Source organism: Cololabis saira, chromosome 17, assembly GCF_033807715.1.
Source record: "Cololabis saira isolate AMF1-May2022 chromosome 17, fColSai1.1, whole genome shotgun sequence".
Lineage (NCBI taxonomy): Eukaryota > Metazoa > Chordata > Actinopteri > Beloniformes > Belonidae > Cololabis > Cololabis saira.
The window spans coordinates 3,007,058-3,026,568 of NC_084603.1; the positions used below are offsets into that span (position 1 = coordinate 3,007,058).

At 42.1% G+C, this 19,511-nt stretch overlaps 1 protein-coding gene across 2 annotated transcripts in view; it reads left to right on the forward strand.

The window, feature by feature from the left end:
- The window catches only part of sertad2b (SERTA domain containing 2b), a 67,594-nt gene extending 50,518 nt beyond the window's left edge, over positions 1 to 17,076 (forward strand). For both annotated transcript variants that reach the window (XM_061745312.1, XM_061745311.1), the window contains one exon: positions 15,856 to 17,076. In XM_061745312.1, the coding sequence (XP_061601296.1) occupies positions 15,860 to 16,900 (1,041 nt within the window). In that variant the 5' untranslated portion in view covers positions 15,856 to 15,859 and the 3' untranslated portion in view covers positions 16,901 to 17,076. The remainder of the gene's footprint in view (positions 1 to 15,855) is intronic.
- The last annotated feature ends 2,435 nt before the right edge of the window (positions 17,077 to 19,511 follow it).

A 19,511-nucleotide genomic window follows, 5' to 3' on the forward strand; every position in this document is an offset into this window, starting at 1 on the left:
TCATCGTTGGTCCCGGTGAAGCTGCAGTCTGTCTGTGGTGATCACTGACACACCGGGTCGGAGCAGATTTGGTCATGATGTTTAAACTGTGTTTTGTGATTAATAAGCACGGTTTTTAATTATTTTGCGTTGGATCGATGTAGCAAATAAAATAGTTGGGACCATCCAGCTCCTCAACATCAGTTACTGTTTCACGTGAGCAGTTCAGGTAAAAACGGATGAAATATATTAATTCCTGATAAAATAAGTGTGTTAGTGCACAGCTCTGCTCCTGTACGCATGTGAATGAGTGAACGTTTGTGTGAACATGAAAGTACAATCTGCATTGAGGCTTCTCTCTTCGGGAATCCCGGTCTGTGATTGGACGACGCCTCGGTGTCAACGCTGCTCATTTGCATAAAGTTCTGATTTTTCAACTTCAAATTGACGCTCTGGACGGCTCCAACACCTCTGCTGCCTCTCGACGCGTCTCGACGAGGAGTGGCGGTGAAGACATCATCATCATCATCATCATCATCATCATCATCATCATCATCATCATCATCATCATCATCACGGCGAGATGAAGCTTCTCGTGGCAGAAAACTCAGTCCTGAATTCATCCACCTGCAGTGTGTGTGTGTGTGTGTGTGTGTGTGTGTGTGTGTGTGTGTGTGTGTGTGTGAACCTGAAATAGCCGGTGTGGAGTTGAGGGGGAGGGGAGGACGAGCAGCTCAGGCATGAAAACCAGCGTATCCGGTTACAGGATCATAATATCACTGCAGAATCCTGCACTGCAACACACACACACACACACACACACACACACACACACACACACACACACACACACACACACACACACACACACACACACACACACACACACACACACTCAGCTCCAGGAATAATACGCTCAGCCCTCGATGTCTAACGAGGGTTTGCAGGGACAGTCGGCAACGAAACACACAGCAATGTTTTCATCCACCTGACTAGAGTTTCTGTTTCTGATTCAGTTTGTTTTATTTTAGTCTCTGGGTCCAGCTATCATCTTAGTTTTTATTAGTTTTAGTCACGTTCATTCTCCTTTTAGTCGTGTCAAGTTTCAGTCGACTAAAAGTCTGAGCATTTTAGTCTTATTTTAGTCAAAGATTGTATTTATTCAAACCTATTTTACAATTCAAACAAGGTTATCTTATTACTAGGGCCACAGCACTGACAGCGCGAAAGCCTTATTGTATCTGTAGGAATTCTTTTTTTTTCCTCGTTTTTATTGTTATTTTTTCCAACGAAATGAGGGCCTTTTTGCCCTAAAAAAATGGCCGACAGGAAGTCGGCCATTTTGAATTAATCGTGTAATTAATCGCGCAATTTATGCCATTTCTTCGGCAATTAATACGGCCCGAACCGTAACGTGCACCCAGGTGTGTTATACATCAAAATGTGCGTCTCCATCCTGTGACGACGGGAATTACTTTTCTCTTTCAAAAGCATTACCGTGGCGACGCTAGACGCCAAAAAGCGCGCCCCCCCTTCATCTGATTGGTCCATATTTGATAGTTCCTATTTTCTGCCATAACTTTTGAATGGTTTTATATAGAGAGTCGTGGGTGGGTCATGTCTGATATGCTTATGATGATAAGTTGAGTTTTATGTGAACAGCAAAGGCACTTTTTATAGTATTATTGACCAAGGAATATGGGGGAACCCGGGGGGGCGATGGCCATGAGTACGAGAGCTGCTCATCGCTTTAATTAGTGCCTCTTGGCGCAGCCAGAGGCACTATTGTTATCCTGCAGGTTTATTATTATTCAACTTATTCATTTTCCGGACAAACTTCGGCGCGTAACTAGTCCCGCAGCTTTGACAAAACGCGAAAAGTAAAAACGTAGAAACGTGCGCCTTAAGCGGGAATCTGTGCTATGACTTTTATTAGCGATTGGTGCGCACGTTTTTGCGCAATGTGCAAAAACGTGCGCTTTTTGCTCCATCCGGAACGCATTGGGAGAACTTTGAGGCCTCACCACTCGCACACCATTACTCAAAAAATTCTGAACCAATTTAGAAAGTTGTAGGCCCTGAATTTATCTACAGTCCTGTGGATTTTCAGAGCGATTGCACAAATCGTTTTTGCACGAAGTGCAAAAACATTTCCAAATTTCTAATGGGGAACTCATTTTCCCATGTATTTGTATGGCCCCATTCAAAGTGGATGGGAAAATGTCGAGAAAAAAAGACAAAATTCACCTTTTTTCTGACTCACCTATCTTTCTCATACTTGCACGTAGAACTGTCATTCAAACTTCAAAACGGAGGAAAACTTCTCTTCTCTCTCAAAACCTGAAACTGTTTTTTCCTAAGATATACACTTTTCAAGATATGAGCCCTCAAGCGAGGACTGGAAATCACTTTTTTGTCAAATTTAGAGTGCAGCTCTCATTTTTTAGTGGGAGGGACAGTAAAAAAATGACTTTAATTTTTATTTGAAACTCGAGCTCACGGCCAAACCGTGAAAGCTGGACAGATAAGTTTTGGTCAGAATGTAGACATAGGTGTTGGGATTCATAAAATGTGACTTTGACAGGCGGGGTATGCACAAAATTTAAACGGGGGAGGCTAAAGCGACGCCAATTCCTGCCTCGGTCTCCATTCACTGTAATGTAATCAAAAGTTTTCTTTAAAAAAAAAACTCACTTTGTTTTCGCACTGCCGTTACTAACACATTTTAAGGAATATCTGAATAAAATTAAGATTGTCAGAATCTGCCGGGTTCTGTCTCTCTCACTATGTCTTTGTTTTTCTGCTAGGAGCTATGGTTTTCTCACAAATCGGAGTTATTTGAGAACTTGTCACAAGGCAAAATCTGGGGTTTCTCACAGCCAACCCGGAATGTTCCTGAAGCCGAGGTTCTTGTTGCCGGGGCAACCAGAGCTCAGCTGCTGAGTGATTAGACTGACCCAGAACTGGTCACATGACTGAGTCAGTACATATTTCATATACTTTAACCTGGAAAATGGAGAAATCTGAACCCTGACCTTTTGACCTTAGACGATAACCAGTACTGCTGGGGACCGGTTCATGGGATATATATTATTATTATTATTATTATTATTATTATTATTATATACATTTGTATATTATATATACAAATTAGCCCTGCCCCTTCTTCTGATTGGTTGATATGTTATAGTCCAATACCTTTTGAATGGTTTGACATAGAGAGTCATGGGTGGTGTCATTGGACTCAGTATTGAGTCCTTGACCTTCATTGGTGCCAATTAGCCCCGCCCCTTCTTCTGATTGGTTGTCTCTATTTTCTGGTATAACTTTTGAATGGTTTGACATAGAGAATCCTGTGTGGTGTTATTGGACTTAGTTTTGAGTCCTTCACCTTTATTGCTTGCAAAATGCAATAATGTACACAAATGGGCAGCAGCCCGCCGTGGCACTCTCGAAATTTCTGCGAGGAAATTGTCTAGTTATATTATTGTTACCTTATAGACTCAAGAATACATTCACTCCAGATACAGAAGACTCTCATTTGAGTTTACAACATATTTATTTTTCCACATTTCTCCTCATCTTTTTCTTTTTCTACATCACGTTGGGTTTTCTTTTCCACGTCTGTGTAGGAAAGTGGATCCAAAGATCTAAAGACTAAACTGGTTTAAAGACTAAACCAGAGGAAACTACTTAAAAAAATGTAGATTAAGGATCTTTGTTATCACATCTCGTCTGGTTTTGGTCAACGAAAATGAAGACACATTTTATTGATTTTTTATTTTGTAATCTATATTTTAGTCTCATTTTTATTCCTCTACGATATTGCATTATATATATTTAATTATCGTTAAATGACCAGCATTTTCGTTGCGTCTCGTTTTCCTCAGGTGATAAAGGTTTGTTGATATTTAGTCTTAATTTTCATTGACGAAAGCAACTTTAAAACACCTTTTTCTCCCTCTAACATCACTTTGTTCTCTAGAAATCCTCTCTTTTCCCCCGAGTCCCTGAAGGCACCACCAGGTTTCATGTTTCCTCCTTCACGCTGCTCATTATCCCCCAATTATTCCACTGGATTAAACTTAATGTCTCAATACCTGCTCTTTTTTAATGTAATTTAGGTTATACTGAAGTGTCTAATTGGAGTTAATGTTCGTCTGTGGAGCCGTAAAGGAGACGGGTCTTTCAGGTCCAGTCGTTTACGGAGCCAAGTCGGGGTTTTTAGTGCTGTTTTCGGCCACGAGCCAAACTTAACAAGTGAGGACTTTTTTGGGGAAAGTTCCCAATTTTTACTTCAATTTCCTCCGGGAAAGAAGAGGAAGAATCTCCTCCTTTCACCAAACGTGTGATTGATTACACTCTGATCAGATAATGGCTATAATGGACTTTTACCAAAATAAAAGCGCAGTCAGTTCTGTGTTCTCACTGATCGTATGATGAAGTGATTTCACACTTTAACGCCGCAGCAGCAGATCGATCTGATTGGCTGCCAATACTCACATTTACAAGTGATTAGTATTTCAGGTATAAAGGTCTGATTCAATTTGTTACTCTCTCTTTTTGTTGGAGGCTCTTTGTTTAGACATTTCCTCGTTATTGTTTTCCTGGAAGCGACTAGTAATATTTTAAGGAGGTATTTAGTTTAGTTGGTATATTCCCAGATATATTGTACAGAAATTATGTTCAATCTTAGAGCCAAGTATGGAATTTATTCCTGATGTTATTTCTCCAGAGTTAGTTTTTTAATATATATGTTATTCTCAGTTATTCCCAGATCATCAGCTTATTCATTACCAATTTGTGCACATAACTTATTTAACACCTTGCAAGCTTTACCACATGAAGATCCTGGTGAGCTCTTTATGTAATTATGCTCTGAGAATAAACCAGGAACCTTCTTGGGAATGCCAACCTGTTGCAAATTTTTGGCAACAAGTTGCAACTGCATTATCCTCCATAACAGTACAGAATATTCCAGTAAACCCTCAAACACTTATTTTTAGGGATGCACCGGAATGAAAATTTGTGGCCGAAACCGAAAATAATAATAAACACTTGACCGAATACCGAACAATACCGAACATGGTTCCTCAGCAGTTTTTCATTTATTTTGCCAATTTTTTCACCATTGCATAAATCAAATACATTTGATTTAGGCATGCTTTTCAAAGAAAAAAATCTTTTACAAAATTACAAGGTAGAAAATATTTATTGAACATAAAAAAATGAAAATTTCCCAGCATTATGTTGTTTTGGTTCCACCTCCTGGTGAATGTTGGTAAAATTCTTATGGGGTTACTTTTTGGTTGGCCAACGATTTATGTGGTGCGCAACGTTACGGGACGGAGCGGCCAGTCTATTTCCTTATTTTACAACGCCGTTATTAATTGTTCGTTTTTTATTCCACCGAACACCGAAAGTGTTTTTTTTGCCATTTTCGGCCGAACAATTTCGGTTACCGAACAATCGGTGCATCACTACTTATTTTAAATAATTTATCAACAATTAACGCTTCACTATGTCAAAAACGAATCTTGCTTGCTGCTCTAACAGCAGCAAAAAAGATAATTGCAGCCATTGTTATTGGACTTTTCTTGATATTATCTATCTGGAAATATCTACAACCCGATTCCATAATGCAAAACAACTAAATATTTTATTTTGGTAAATGGCAGCAGATCAAATTAAAGCCAGACTTGAAAGATATATTTAAAATTGGTATAGACGACCTTGTTGCAGCTTTCCTTGTCCAGTTTATGATATTATGTTTTGCCTTCGTTTTATTTTGTCCTTCTTTTTTTTTTGTTTGTTTGTTTTTTATTATTGCATTATCTTTTTTTCTGTTTTTCTTATTATTAATTGTTTTCATCGAATGCCTAGGTCCAAGGGGTTTGGAAGGGGGTGAAAATATGTGTTAATGTTTGTTTGACATCATTGTGGATGCCACGGTTTATATAAGAAAATCATGAAAGATAAATTAAAACATTTGATCACAAATATATATATATATATATATTATGTTATTCTCATACATGGTGCCAGGAGGATTTAGGTGTTTACCTAAATGTTGAGACAGATAAAGCGATGGTTGTTGAGGCGGAACGACCTTGTCTCCGTTCTAGAGGGAACGTCTCTCTCTCTCTCCGCCGCCGCGGCGTCTTTATCTGCGTGACTCATGGACGAACCGCTCAGAGACGTTTCAGTTCCACGCCGGGCCCTGAACTCTGACGCTGCCGGAGGAACCGGAACGAGAGGGAGGGAGGGATAAAAACGAGAGAGCGTGAGCGGAGCAGGGAGGAGGAGGAGGGAGAGGAAAGGGAAGAGCAGAGCAGGGTGAGGAAGTGGAATGCGAGGGTGAGGCAGCTCTGGTATGTCAGTCGTGTTCTCTAGTGTGGAGAGAGTCTAAACTCCCGCCATGACTCAGAGAGGCCGACGTGCAGCTGCCCAGGCTGCAGAGCCAGGAACCAGGAACCTGGAACCATCCTAGTATCCTACAATCCTACAATCCTACGATCTTCCGTGGATCACATCTCTAAAGGCTGAGTTATGGTTCTGCGTCAAAACGACGCTGTGCCTACGCCGTGTGTTCTGCGTTGACGCAGACCACACGGCGTAGGCACGGCGTCGCTGACCTGCACCTCTCAAAAATTGTAACTACGCGTGGAGGCGACGCCGACCAACGCAGACGAGAGGGCTGTGATTGGTTCTCTTGAAAGCAACACATTTCCGGTTTGAAGCAGTTGTGAACTTTCAGCTCTCTTTTCTTCGTGTATGTGTGATTTTTTTTGTTTTGGTTTTTTGCACAATAGTTGTCCTTATCTCTTTGATTCACTGTGACCGGAAAAAGTCGGATAAACCATTCAGGAAAAGGTCGCTAACTAGCGGTCGCGGGGGGTACTGCACCACTGAAAAACGGAGTGATGGAGAAGTCCGAAGGTTCACGACGGCGTCACAGGGACGGCGTAGGCACGGCGTCGTTTTTGACGCAGAACCATAACTCAGGCTTTAGGATGCTTTCAGACCTGTGGCCCGTTTGTTTTGTTCCGATTCAGCTATATCGATACAGTTGTTTTGTTTCTCGTTTGTGGGGTTTATGTTCACAACCGTCTGTAGCGGTTCAAAGCTGTTAATAAATACCATGAACCAACTGTTCTGTCATTGGTCAGAAATGAACGTGGAAGGAGTTTCCTCTTTCGCACCCGGGAAAAAACAGCAATGGTTATAAAAGCCCTTTCACATTGAGGGCGCAAAGTACAGACCGCCGCCGGCGATCCCATTTATTCTGTATGTGCTACCGACGCACAGGGCTCCAGACTAACTTTTTCACAGGTAGCACTGGTGCCACCTAGCTTTTAATTTAGTAGCACCAAAACAAATTAGGTAGCACCATATTTTCATTGCTAACATTTGTTACATTATTAAGCATTAATTACCTGTTTACAGATTAACAATCATTATGTATAGGAAACACATATAGCCTACAGTTAGGCTAATTAATGTTTACTACTCAGAGTTAGTTGATAAATTAAAAGTTGGATAATATAATTTATATAAATGCTTAGTAATGTTAATGTACTAACTAATGTTAGGCTAATTGAGGTGACTTTATGGTAAAGTGTTACCTCTGTGTATTTTTATAAGATACCTGATCATTTACCTACAAAAATGAGACACACTCCTTACCTTCTGCATGAGCGTGTTCAACCTCAATATGGCCAATAAGCAAATTGCAGATTAAGCTGTGCCAGTGGAAACAGAAAGGTTTGGTGGAAAAGGGGCTTTGGTCTGGAGGACCAGGTTCCAAGATAAACCTCTACCAGTCTTTCCAGGAGGACATTCATACTGGCAACTGTGACTACGTTTACATGCAGTCAAAATTGGGGTTAGGGTCAATATTCCGGTTACTGGAACATTGGGAATAATGTGTTTCCATGCGTGAGCAAACAGTTATCCCTGTATACATGGTGATTAATCATTTTGGATATCTGGATCAAACCAGCGACGCGTGGAGAACGTCATGACACAATTACCGTCATTTCCGCTTCTTCTTCCTGGATCCAAATCCAAAACAAATGCTGCTCGCGCAACTTTTCTCTCACCTTCTTGTAAATCTTCTATCCCGGTACTTTCTACCGTCTACAAATGCAGAAATGTTCATATCCTTCATTACATTTATGAAGTGATTAGTCTCCTCCTGGTCTTGGTTTCTCCGTGTTTATAAGAACTTCCTGGACTCAAAAGACCAGGATTCCTTGTGAACAGAACATGTGCAGAAAACAGATTCCTGTTCCGTTTGATGGGGAAATTCCGTTAGACTAAACATGAGCAAATATTATTAATCAAATATAATATAAATTCGGGTTATTCAAAGGGGTTATTGGTGTTTACATGGCCGTGCAAAACCGGGTTATTGCCAATATTCCGGTTTTAAAAGAATTATTGATGCATGGAAACGCAGTCATTCAGACCCGCCGATCCGAGTGGGTCGGGGTTCCTGAAACGGTTTCATCACTGAACGAGCAGCAGTCGCGTCTCAGGGATTCAGATACGATGCAGATACGATCGTACTGCGTAAATCATAGTTACGACTTTAACGGCTAAGCTGTTAATGATACCGGAGGAATTCTTGAAATGTTACTATCCTCCTTAAGTTGATCCTTCTCACTCTCGCCGGCCGGAACATGAGCCAGTACCACAACTGTGTGTGGTTTTCTTTTTTTTTTTTTTTTTTTTTTTTTTGGGGGGGGTGGGGGGGGGGTGACGACATCCACTGCCAATCCAGGAAGCAGGAACACACGGAGACACACGTCGAGCACTGGAAATCTGCAACAAAAAACCACAAACAAAACACGAAACCGGCACGGAGCCGACGAAAACAATAACAGCAATCGACCCAAATCTTGAGATCTGATCGCAGTCTGAGCTAAGCTACCGCTACCGCTACCTAACCCCAAAAACTACAGAGCAAGCATGCAGGTGAACAAGCCAGTGTGTCTATGTGTGTGTATGCGTGTATGTATATGATCGTGTGTGTGTGTGTGTGTGTGTGTGTGTGTGTGTGTGTGTGTGTGTGTGTGTGTGTGTGTGTGTGTGTGTGTGTGTGTGTGTGTGTGTGTGTGTGTGTGTGTGTGTGTATATGTGTGTGCGCGCGTGTGTGTGTGTGTGTGTGTACATGTCTTTGTGGCTGTGTGTGTGTGTGTGTGTGTGTATGTATTAGGGTTGTCACGATACCAAATTTCTGTTTCGATACCGATACCAATATGTATTTCGATACTTTTCGATACTTTTCGATACTTTTTGTAAAAAGGTGGAACACTCTCAAATGTCAATATTTTCCTTTATTTTAAAGCAGACTTTGGGAACAATAACAACAATGAATAAAATAAATAATTGGCATGGGATATTAAAATGTTCAAACCTTTAGAACAGTGTGAACAAGTAAAATAAAGCAATGCCATTCAAATTTAAGTCACCATGTTAAATAAAATACTGTAGCAGCAAAAACTCTGCTTCTGAGTGGGTGGTGTCACCCTCTCTGAGCCAGGAGCACTAGTCTTCTGTAATTGGGGGAGGGAGGGGGTACAGTATTTTAATTAACATGGTCATTTTAATTTAAATGCCATTGCTTTATTTTACTTGTTCTCATTGTTCAAAAGGTTTGTGTTTTGAAACTATAGGCCACATGAAACATTAAATGGGCATAACTAGAAAAATAAATTCAGGCTCATTCTATCATCTACAGGACTGTCTCAGAAAATTAGAATATTGTGATTTTCTGTAATGCAATTACAAAAAACAAAAATGTCATACATTCTGGATTCATTACAAATCAACTGAATAATGCAAGCCTTTTATTATTTTAATATTGCTGATCATGGCTTACACTTTAAGAAAACTCAAATATCCTATCTCAAAAAATTAGAATATTCTGGGAATCTTAATCTTAAACTGTAAGCCATAATCATCAATATTAAAATAATAAAAGGCTTGCAATATTTCAGTTGATTTGTAATGAATCCAGAATGTATGACATTTTTGTTTTTTAAATTGCATTACATAAAATAAAGAACTTCATCACACTATTCTAATTTTCTGAGACAGTCCTTTAGGATAGGATTAGATATTGTAGGCTAATGGAATGTTTTACAAAAGTGTGTTTTAATATATAATATTAATTAATATAATTCATTGCCTTAATGGTTTATAATATATATGAAACATTAAATAATATTAAAATATACAAAATATATTAAAGTTATATTATAGTCTGTGGAATTTATTTAAATATTTTAAGATTGTAATTTTTTTTTTTTAAATATTTAAAAAAATTGCATTTATTAACCATGGACATGTTTTAACTCTGTGTATGTAGGCTACTGTAGGTTTACTACGGGCTGGGAGAGGCTCTGTACTTCTTTAATTGACATGACAGTGCAGTGAACTGGTGAACAAAGTTATCAGCTGTCGTTCTTGACTGAAGTCGTGGAACAAGTCCGCGTGGTTGTCCTTTAAATGTTTGGACAAGTTTGAAGTGTTGCCTCCTTTTGCGAGACTCACTTTGTCGCAGCGCTCGGACTGCGGTGTTTCTGGGTTCAATGGCTCGCCCATATCGCTCGGTTTGAACCCGAAATATTTCCACACCGTACTTCGGTCCCCCATTTTGTACAAAAGTACGGGCTTTTCTTCAACTGCCATCTCTATTTATTTCAACTTTATTTCAACCCGCTCTGTCTGTCTAACACGCGACTTCTCGTTTCTCTCTCCTCCGCATACTCCTCCGAGTGGGAGGGGGAGGCGGCTCTGCTTCTGCAACTACGTCACACTCGCTGAGCTCGCCGTGCTTAAAGAGACAGGCTCCAATTTACCAATTCGTTTGCATAGAAAAAATATATAAAAGTACCGTTTGTTTTTAAATGCTGGTATAGTACCGTTTTCAAAACTCTAGTACCGCGGTACTATACTGGTACCGGTATACCGTGCAACCCTAGTATGTATATGTTTGTGTGGCTGTGTGTGTGTGTGTGTGTGTGTGTGTGTGTGTGTGTGTGTGTGTGTGTGTGTGTGTGTGTGTGTGTGTGTGTGTGTGTGTGTGTGTGTGTGTGTGTGTGTGTGTTTGTGTGTGTGTAATAAACCAGAGGCCGACACGGAAGAACCCGGAACCCAGGCCACCAGCAACCCCACAGAAAGGAGAAGTAGGAGGGATAATGTTGGCGTGACTGGATTTGAAGCAGATTCCTCCGTGTTCTTGGCGTGGACGCAATGTTTTATTGGACCTATATTTGCTAATTAGTTCATTTAGAGTGAAGAATACGTCCACTTAACAAACAGATTTAGTGTTTCTCACTTTATTAAAGCCACCCTATGTAGTAATCTCACCTCAGACCACATGGGGGCGGCAAATCACTGGAGTAAGAAGATAAAAGTGGTGTTATGATCTACACTCATTAGGACGGGATTATCAGATACTGTGTTGCTACTAAAGATCTTGGGAGAAAAAACTATAACAAAAAGAAGAAAGAAATAATCAATATACTGTAAATCTCTGCTAAACGACCAGGAAACAAGTGACTGTTTATGGAAAACAAATCTATTGAAGGCAGGTATTTGCTGGGACGACCACAGCCGGCTCCAAATGTTTTATTTTCTTCATTAAACGCAAATAAAAAAAGAAAACTAACTAACTACTTATATTAACACTTATAAAGACACGGCGCTGCTCTGTCTTCCCTGAACTCGCTGCTTCCTTTCTGATATCATAAAGTGAGAGGAAAGTCTCTTGTTTATGTGTTTTGTGATCTTAACAGGAATGTAGCCTCCAAATAAATACTCACTAACTTATTCCCAACAGATTTGATGCTGACGTTCTCAGCTTAAAAAATAAAACAGAAACAAACATATGTAGTTTATACCCGTAGAGCTCCTGTATTTATCATTTATCATTAGTTTTTTTTTGTTTTTTTTTGTAATATAGTTAAGTGGATAATTTCACATTTGTCTGATTTGATTTTAGGGCCCGACACTGACGGGCCCTGTGGTGCAGCTGTAATAGGCCCTGTGGTGCAGCTGTAATAGGCCCTGTGGTGCAGCTGTAATAGGCCCTGTGGTGCAGCTGTAACAGCCCTGTGGTGCAGCTGTAATGGGCCCTGTGGTGCAGCTGTAATGGGCCCTGTGGTGCAGCTGTAATGGGCCCTGTGGTGCAGCTGTAACAGCCCTGTGGTGCAGCTGTAACGGGCCCTGTGGTGCAGCTGTAATAGGCCCTGTGGTGCAGCTGTAACAGCCCCTGTGGTGCAGCTGTAATAGGCCCTGTGGTGCAGCTGTAATAGGCCCTGTGGTGCAGCTGTAATAGGCCCTGTGGTGCAGCTGTAACAGGCCCTGTGGTGCAGCTGTAATAGGCCCTGTGGTGCAGCAGTAATGGGCCCTGTGGTGCAGCTGTAACGGGCCCTGTGGTGCAGCTGTAATAGGCTCTGTGGTGCAGCTGTAATAGGCCCTGTGGTGCAGCTGTAATAGGCTCTGTGGTGCAGCTGTAATAGGCCCTGTGGTGCAGCTGTAACCGAAAGAAAGAAAGAAAGAAAGAAAGAAAGAAAGAAAGAAAGAAAGAAAGAAAGAAAGAAAGAAAGAAAGAAAGAAAGAAAGAAAGAAAGAAAGAAAGAAAGAAAGAAAGAAAGAAAGAAAGAAAGAAAGAAAGAAAGAAAGAAAGAAAGAAGAGCCGGTATTTGGCTCCAAAGACTGAATGTGGTGATAGATTTATAGTTACAAAGATGGAGTTGAATTGGTATTTTTTTTATCGTCATTTTTATCGTTATCGGGATAAATGCCAGAAATTATCGTGATACATGTTTTAGTCCATACCGCCCATCCCTAGTGTCTGAGAGACGTGAAGTAGTTGATTGATCATGTGACCATGTGACCATGTGATCATGTGACCATGTGATCACATGATCATGTGATCATGTGATCACGTGACTTCAGCTCACTAGTTGTGGTTTCAGGAGGAAGAAACTTCCCTCCCACCTTCTCTTCTCTTCCAGCCTCTCACCTACTGCACTTCCTGCTCTGACTGGTTCCTCCTCCTCCTCCTCCTCCTCTCCTCCGTCCTCTTCCTTCCTGCCCCCCCCAGTACCCAGTACTCCCCCCGTCCCCCCACCAGCCCCCAGTCTTTGTCATCCCTTTGGGTGAATTCCCAGCTGACTGTGTTTGTCATGGCAACCAAGCAGTCGTGATGACTGAGCCTGCAGCTCACACTTCCTGTGTGTGTGTGTGTGTGTGTGTGTGTGTGTGTGTGTGTGTGTGTGTGTGCGTGTGTGTGTGTGTGTGTGTGTGTGCGTGTGCGTGTGTGTGTGTGTGTGTGTGCGTGTGTGCAGACGCATGCGCGCTGAGAGCCTGTCAGCCTGGATTACAGTCAAACTCACTGCAGCACGGACTCGTCTTTCCTTTTTCTTTCCATCCATTTCTCCCCCCGTCCCCACACAGACAGTAATTCAATGTGCTGCTCTAATAGAGAGAGAGGGAGGGATGGATGGAGGATGGAGGGAGGGATGGATGGATGGAGGAGGGATGGAGGGAGGGAGTAAACCTGCCCTGTGATCCGCTACAGCAGGAGCTGCTGTTACATAACTCATGAAGGAAGTGCGTGTGCGTGTGCACGCATGAATGTGTATTGGGATGCAGCATTCAGTGTTCAGGGTTGAGACTCCCATCGCACATGTTCAGGGTCTCAGCCTTATTTATTTATTTATTTTAATCCCCGGTTGCAGGACTTGCAGCTTCCTAAGGCCCTGTTTCCACGTAGCAAAAACGGTGGTGTTTTCATGCGTTTTGGCCGTTCGTTTACACGAAAACGAAGCTCAAAGTCTCCAAAAACCATAATTTCTGAAAACTCCGGTCTTCACATTTGCTTGTAAACGGAGGGAAACGGACATTTTGGCTTCAGAACGTCACATTATGAGACAGAAACGTCACCAGCGTCATGAGTGACACCTGTGGTTACAATTAGTTTGTAACCGTCAATATTTTCTTGTATTTTACCTGTTTTATATTCTAACGTCACACTTAAAAGTAACTCCACTTCTCTGTCACTCCAAACCAAAGACTCTGGTTCATCTTCGAAGTAACTGGAAGTTACTCGTGTCATTTGTTGATGTTTTTTTCCAGGATTCTGATTGGCTAGCATGACTTTATCTTCTCGTTACACTGCCCCCTGTAGGTTTGGCTGCTCATAGCACCTTAACAGATATTTATGCGCGTTCCTGGAAATGATGGGATTTTTCAAAACGTAGAGGGGGAAATATCAGTTTTTGTAAATACGTGGCTACGTGTAAACGTGGCCTGAATCGCCGTCGAGCCGTTTGGCTTCTGTCTGGGAACTGTCGAAGGCGCCGTTTCAGACGGCAAACTTCCCTTAAAACTTCCCTTAAAACAGAAACACCCCTGACTGATTTTAAAAGCTTTAAACAGCTGGTCGAGACCAAATCCCTGAAATTATTCGTCTAAATCAGAGGTCACGAACAGGCGGGGCCCGGTTTGGGTCCAGACTTCAGACCCCGTCCTACGTAAAGTTGCTTTCGCTTTGACTAAATATCGTGGTCAAAGAACCTTTATTACCTGAGGAAAACGAGACGCAACAAAAATGCTGGTCATGTGACGATAACGATAATTAGTGCCACGAGGCACTTCCTCCTCCATAGCTATGCCATAGCAATGGAGAGGAGTGCCTCGGGGCGCGTGTTTATTATTTTTTTTTATGTTCCGGACAGATTTCGGTTCGCTACTCCTACAGATTTCAGAGAACCCAGGCGCATCATATATCATAACGTGCGGCTCGATGTGGTGTTGAAATTCCCATTTTCCCCAAAGTTATTCCCAAAAAAACGGCCAAAAAAACCAATTCAAAGTGGATGGAAAGACGTAAAAAAAAGGCAAAAATTCAGTCATTCAAACTTCAAAACGGAGCAAAACTTCTCTTCTCTCCAAAACACCAAACAGTTTTTTCCTAAGATGAACACTTTTCAAAATATGAGCACTCAAGCGAGGACTGGAAATCCCTTTTTCGTCAAATCTAGAGTGTGAGAAGCCGTTAAAAATTACCTGAATTTTTATTTGTAACTCGAGCTCACGGCAGAACCGTAAAAAGGAGACAAATAATTTTTGGTCAGAATGTAGACATACGTGTTGGGATTCATAAAATGTGACTTTGACAGGCGGGGTATGCACAAAATTTAAACGGGGGGGCCGAGGAGGCGCCAATACCTTTCTCAGTCCCCATTGACTGTAATGTAATCAAATGTTTTCTTCCAAAGAATCTCACTCTGTCTTCACACTGAACTTGCTCACTCATTTTAAGGAATATCTGAATAAAATTAAGATTGTCAGAATCTGCCGGCTTCTGTGTCTCTCACAATGTTTTCGGTTTTTGCCTACGAGCTACGGTTTTATCACAAATCTGAGTTATTTGAGATCTTGTCAGAAGCCAAAATCTGGGTTTTTCTCACAGCCAAACCGGAAAGTTCTGAAGAGAGGTTCTTGTTGCCCCTAGCAACCAGAAGTCAGCTGCTGACTCATTCAGCCAGAACTGGTCACATGACTCAGTCACTAAAGACTTCCGGTGCGTCCGAAATGCCATACTAAAAAGTATATACTAAAAAGTATACTTAAATTCGGTACACTTTTGAGTAAATATCAGTAGTGTGCATTAATTCGGTACTATTAAGAATGCACACAGCACTTCCTGCCGTAGGGAATAATAAATTTATCCGGAATGAGTATGGATAGTACATACTAATGAGTACGTTCTAATGTTTCGAACACACTAAATAATCTTGCACACTCATTTTCATTTTCTCTAACTTCTTGCCCCTGTGGCGTTGTGTCTTGCAGATATATGTTCGGTAAAGGTGCGAAGCGGAAACTGGACGAGGATGAAGAGGGTCTGGAAGGCAAAGCGCTGGCGGCGTCGGCGGCGGGCGGGGGGCTAGCGGGGCCAGCGGGGCGGGGCCCCGGCGGCCCTGGTACCCCGGACGGCCCGTCCCGCGTCTCCTACACGCTGCAGCGCCAGACCATCTTCAACATCTCCCTGATGAAGCTGTACAGCCAGCGGGCGCCGGCGGGGGGCGAGCCGCGGCTGGAGCGCCGCCTGCTCATCAGCAACATGCTGCGCCGCATCCAGGACGAGCTGCGTGCCGAGGGCGAGCTGCGGCCGCTGCTGCTGCCGCCGTCGCCGCCGCCCGACGACCCGCTGGACGAGGGTTTCCGCGAGGCGCCGCCGCCCTTCGGCGCGCTGCTGATGCCGCCGCCGCCATCGCCGTCGTTGCCCCCGCCGCCGCCGTCGTCGCCCCACCCGTCGGTGGCTCCCGCCCGCGCCGATGCCGGCCTCACGCCGGCCTCGCTGCTGGAGGACGACGGGGGGGACGGGGCCTTCGGCGGCTCGTCGCCGCCCACCCCGCCCCTGTCACCGCCCCCCGCCACCGCCACGGCGGCGGCGCCCGTTAGCCACATCCCCCCCAGCCCCGCAGCCATAACACGGACAGCAGCCAACACGACCACGACTACCTCCCCCCACAGAGACTGTAGGCCCAGACCGGAGGCCCCGCCCCCGTTCCAGGCCCCGCCCCCTCCGCCCGACGGCCCCGCCCCCCCCTCGGGCTTCCTCTCGGACTTGGCGCTGGACGACGTCCTGTTCGCAGACATCGACACGTCCATGTACGACTTTGACCCGTACACCAGCGCGGCCGCCGCGGCGGCGGGCGCGGCCGCCGTGGGCGTGGCCAAGCTGGCGTCGCCCGTGGTTACGGCCGACGACCTGCTCAAGTCGCTGGCGCTTCCCTACGCCGGCCCCGCCCCCCCACAGGTCTCAGCCAATCAGCCTTTCAAGATCGACCTGACGGAACTGGACCACATCATGGAGGTGCTGGTCGGGTCGTGACTCCAGTTCCTCTTCTTCTTCTTCTCCCTCCATTTTTTTTAAAGACTTAAAGAAGTCGGTAATTGTAAACGTGGAAGCTGATGTCAGAAACTACTGCGACTACTTCTACCCAACACTGTGCATGAACCTGCAACCGGGAAACAAGAGACTGTAGTAGCTGAGAGGACCCGTTTATATATACATACAAATAAATATATATATATATATATATATATATATATATATATATATATAAACATATATGTATATATATATATAAACATATATGTATATATATATATATATATATATATATATAAACATATATGTATATATATATATATATATATATATATATATATATATATATATATATATAAACATATATGTATATATATATACATATATATATATATATATAAACAAAAATGTATATATATATATACATATATATATATATAAACATATATGTATATGTATATATATATATATATATATATATAAACATATATGTATATATATATATATATATATATATATACACACACATATATAGGTCCTCGCAGGTACAAAAACACACACACGGAAACACAAACACACTGTATTCGCGGCTGCTAGCGGCTCCTAGCGGCCCCTAGCGGCCCCTAGCGACACCTAGCGGCTGCTAGCCGCTGCTAGCGGCTCCTAGCCGCTGCTAGCCGCTGTTAGTTGGCTCCTAGCGGCCGCTAGCGGCTCCTAGCAACTGCTAGCCGCTGTTAGTTGGCTCCTAGCGGCTGCTAGCGGCTTCAGTGCCTTCAGACGACCACTTCCCCACTTCCTGTTTCCGCAGCCGTTTTTCCTGCTTTAATTTATTGTGTTGTATTAAAAAACTTCCTGTAATTTTTACATGATCAAATAATAATTATTTAATCTTTTATCTTATTTTACGGATGCTTTTTGTTTTCATTGTGAAGCGAGCGAGATGAGCTGTTGAGACGAGGCTTCGGGTCGTCTCTGGGACGTTATCGAGATCCAGTTGAGCTGAGAGGGGAACATTTATTTTTATTGTGCACTCCGAGAAAAAAGTCGAAATGTCGAGAAAAAAGTAAAAATTTTGCGAATAAAGTCGAAATGTCGAGATTAATGTTGAAATGCAATTTCAAGAATAAAGTTGAAATGTCATGAATAAAATCGAAATTTCTAGAATAAAGTTGAAAATTCGAGAATAAAGTTAACTTTTTTCTCGAAATTGTACTTCAACATTAATCTCCACATTTAGACTTTTTTCTCGACATTTCAACTTTTTTCTCGAAGTGCATAATGAAAAAAAATCTTCCTCCTCTAAAATATTATTTGTATTTTTCTCCTGCCGGTCCCTAATACTCTTCCGTAAGTTTGTTTCAATTTCCTGGACGTCAGTTTTGGGTTTGAACCAAAAGTCTCGTGAATCATTTGAACGTAGATTTCCTTTAAAGCGGAAAATCAAAACCCTGAAACACTAACTGCCCTGAGACCAGGAGTCTTCAACCTTTTTAGCCCCTTGGATGAGAGAAAAACATTTTTTTTTTTGGTTTTAAGCCTGGCTTCTAATAACTTTTGAATGTGTTTTATTCTGCTTCTATCCCCGTATTAACCAATTCCTGACTGGGTTATTAGCTACACGTGTTTCTGGTTGATGAAACTTTGTCCTCGTCAGACGTGGAAGGAGTAACGTTAGGCCGAGCTGGAACGTTACAATCTCCAGCTTTAGGCTTCGTTATCGTCACTAATTTATCCTTCAGGTCTAACTAGTTAAATATGAAATAGCCAAGTCAATTTCGCAACTAATTTTATTTTCTTGAACAGCTAGCTAGCTCGTTTTTCCGCTCTAAAGTTACATTAGTCACATGACTCACGTCATGGGAATCATTTATGTAGAGTTGTAGACTAAATAGTTATTAATACATATAATTTACATAAATATAAATATATACATCATGTGACTAATGTCAACTTTAGAGCGGAAAAACGAGCTAGCTAGCTGTTTAAGAAAAGAAAATTCTTCTTTTTTTTTTGTCTGCACACATATTAATGGTTAATACCATGCTGGTAAGAATCTTTTTATATTTTTTACATATATTTATTTTATTATATATATATATATATATATATATATATATATATACAAATACATGAGAAAGAAAAGAAAATTAGTTGCGAAATTGACATGGCTATTTCATATTTAACGCTATACTTTTTTTTTAACTCAAATTATTTTGGTTAAGTTGCCTTTATTTCATTTTAAGTTGGAGGACTCCCTGCAGTTCCTCCGCGGCCCCTCTAGGGGTCCCGGACCCCCGGTTGAAGACCCCTGGTTTAGACGGTTTATCCCCTTATTCCCACAAGAAACGAGCATTCCTGTGACCGGGTCACATGACCAGTAGCAGGATATTTATGATATGAGTCCCGTTACCACGGCAACCAGCATCAGGACCGGAGCGACCCCCCCTCAACTCACGCCGTCTCGCTTCTTTCTCAATGTTTGAGTTTTGGAGTGCTTTTCTTTTCTTTTTTTGTCTTTCTTTTCCTTTTTCTGTGTTTTTTTTTTTTTTTTTTTTAAATTGAAGTTATTTATTATTCACGTTGTTTTTTCTCTGCCTTTTTTTTCTTCTTT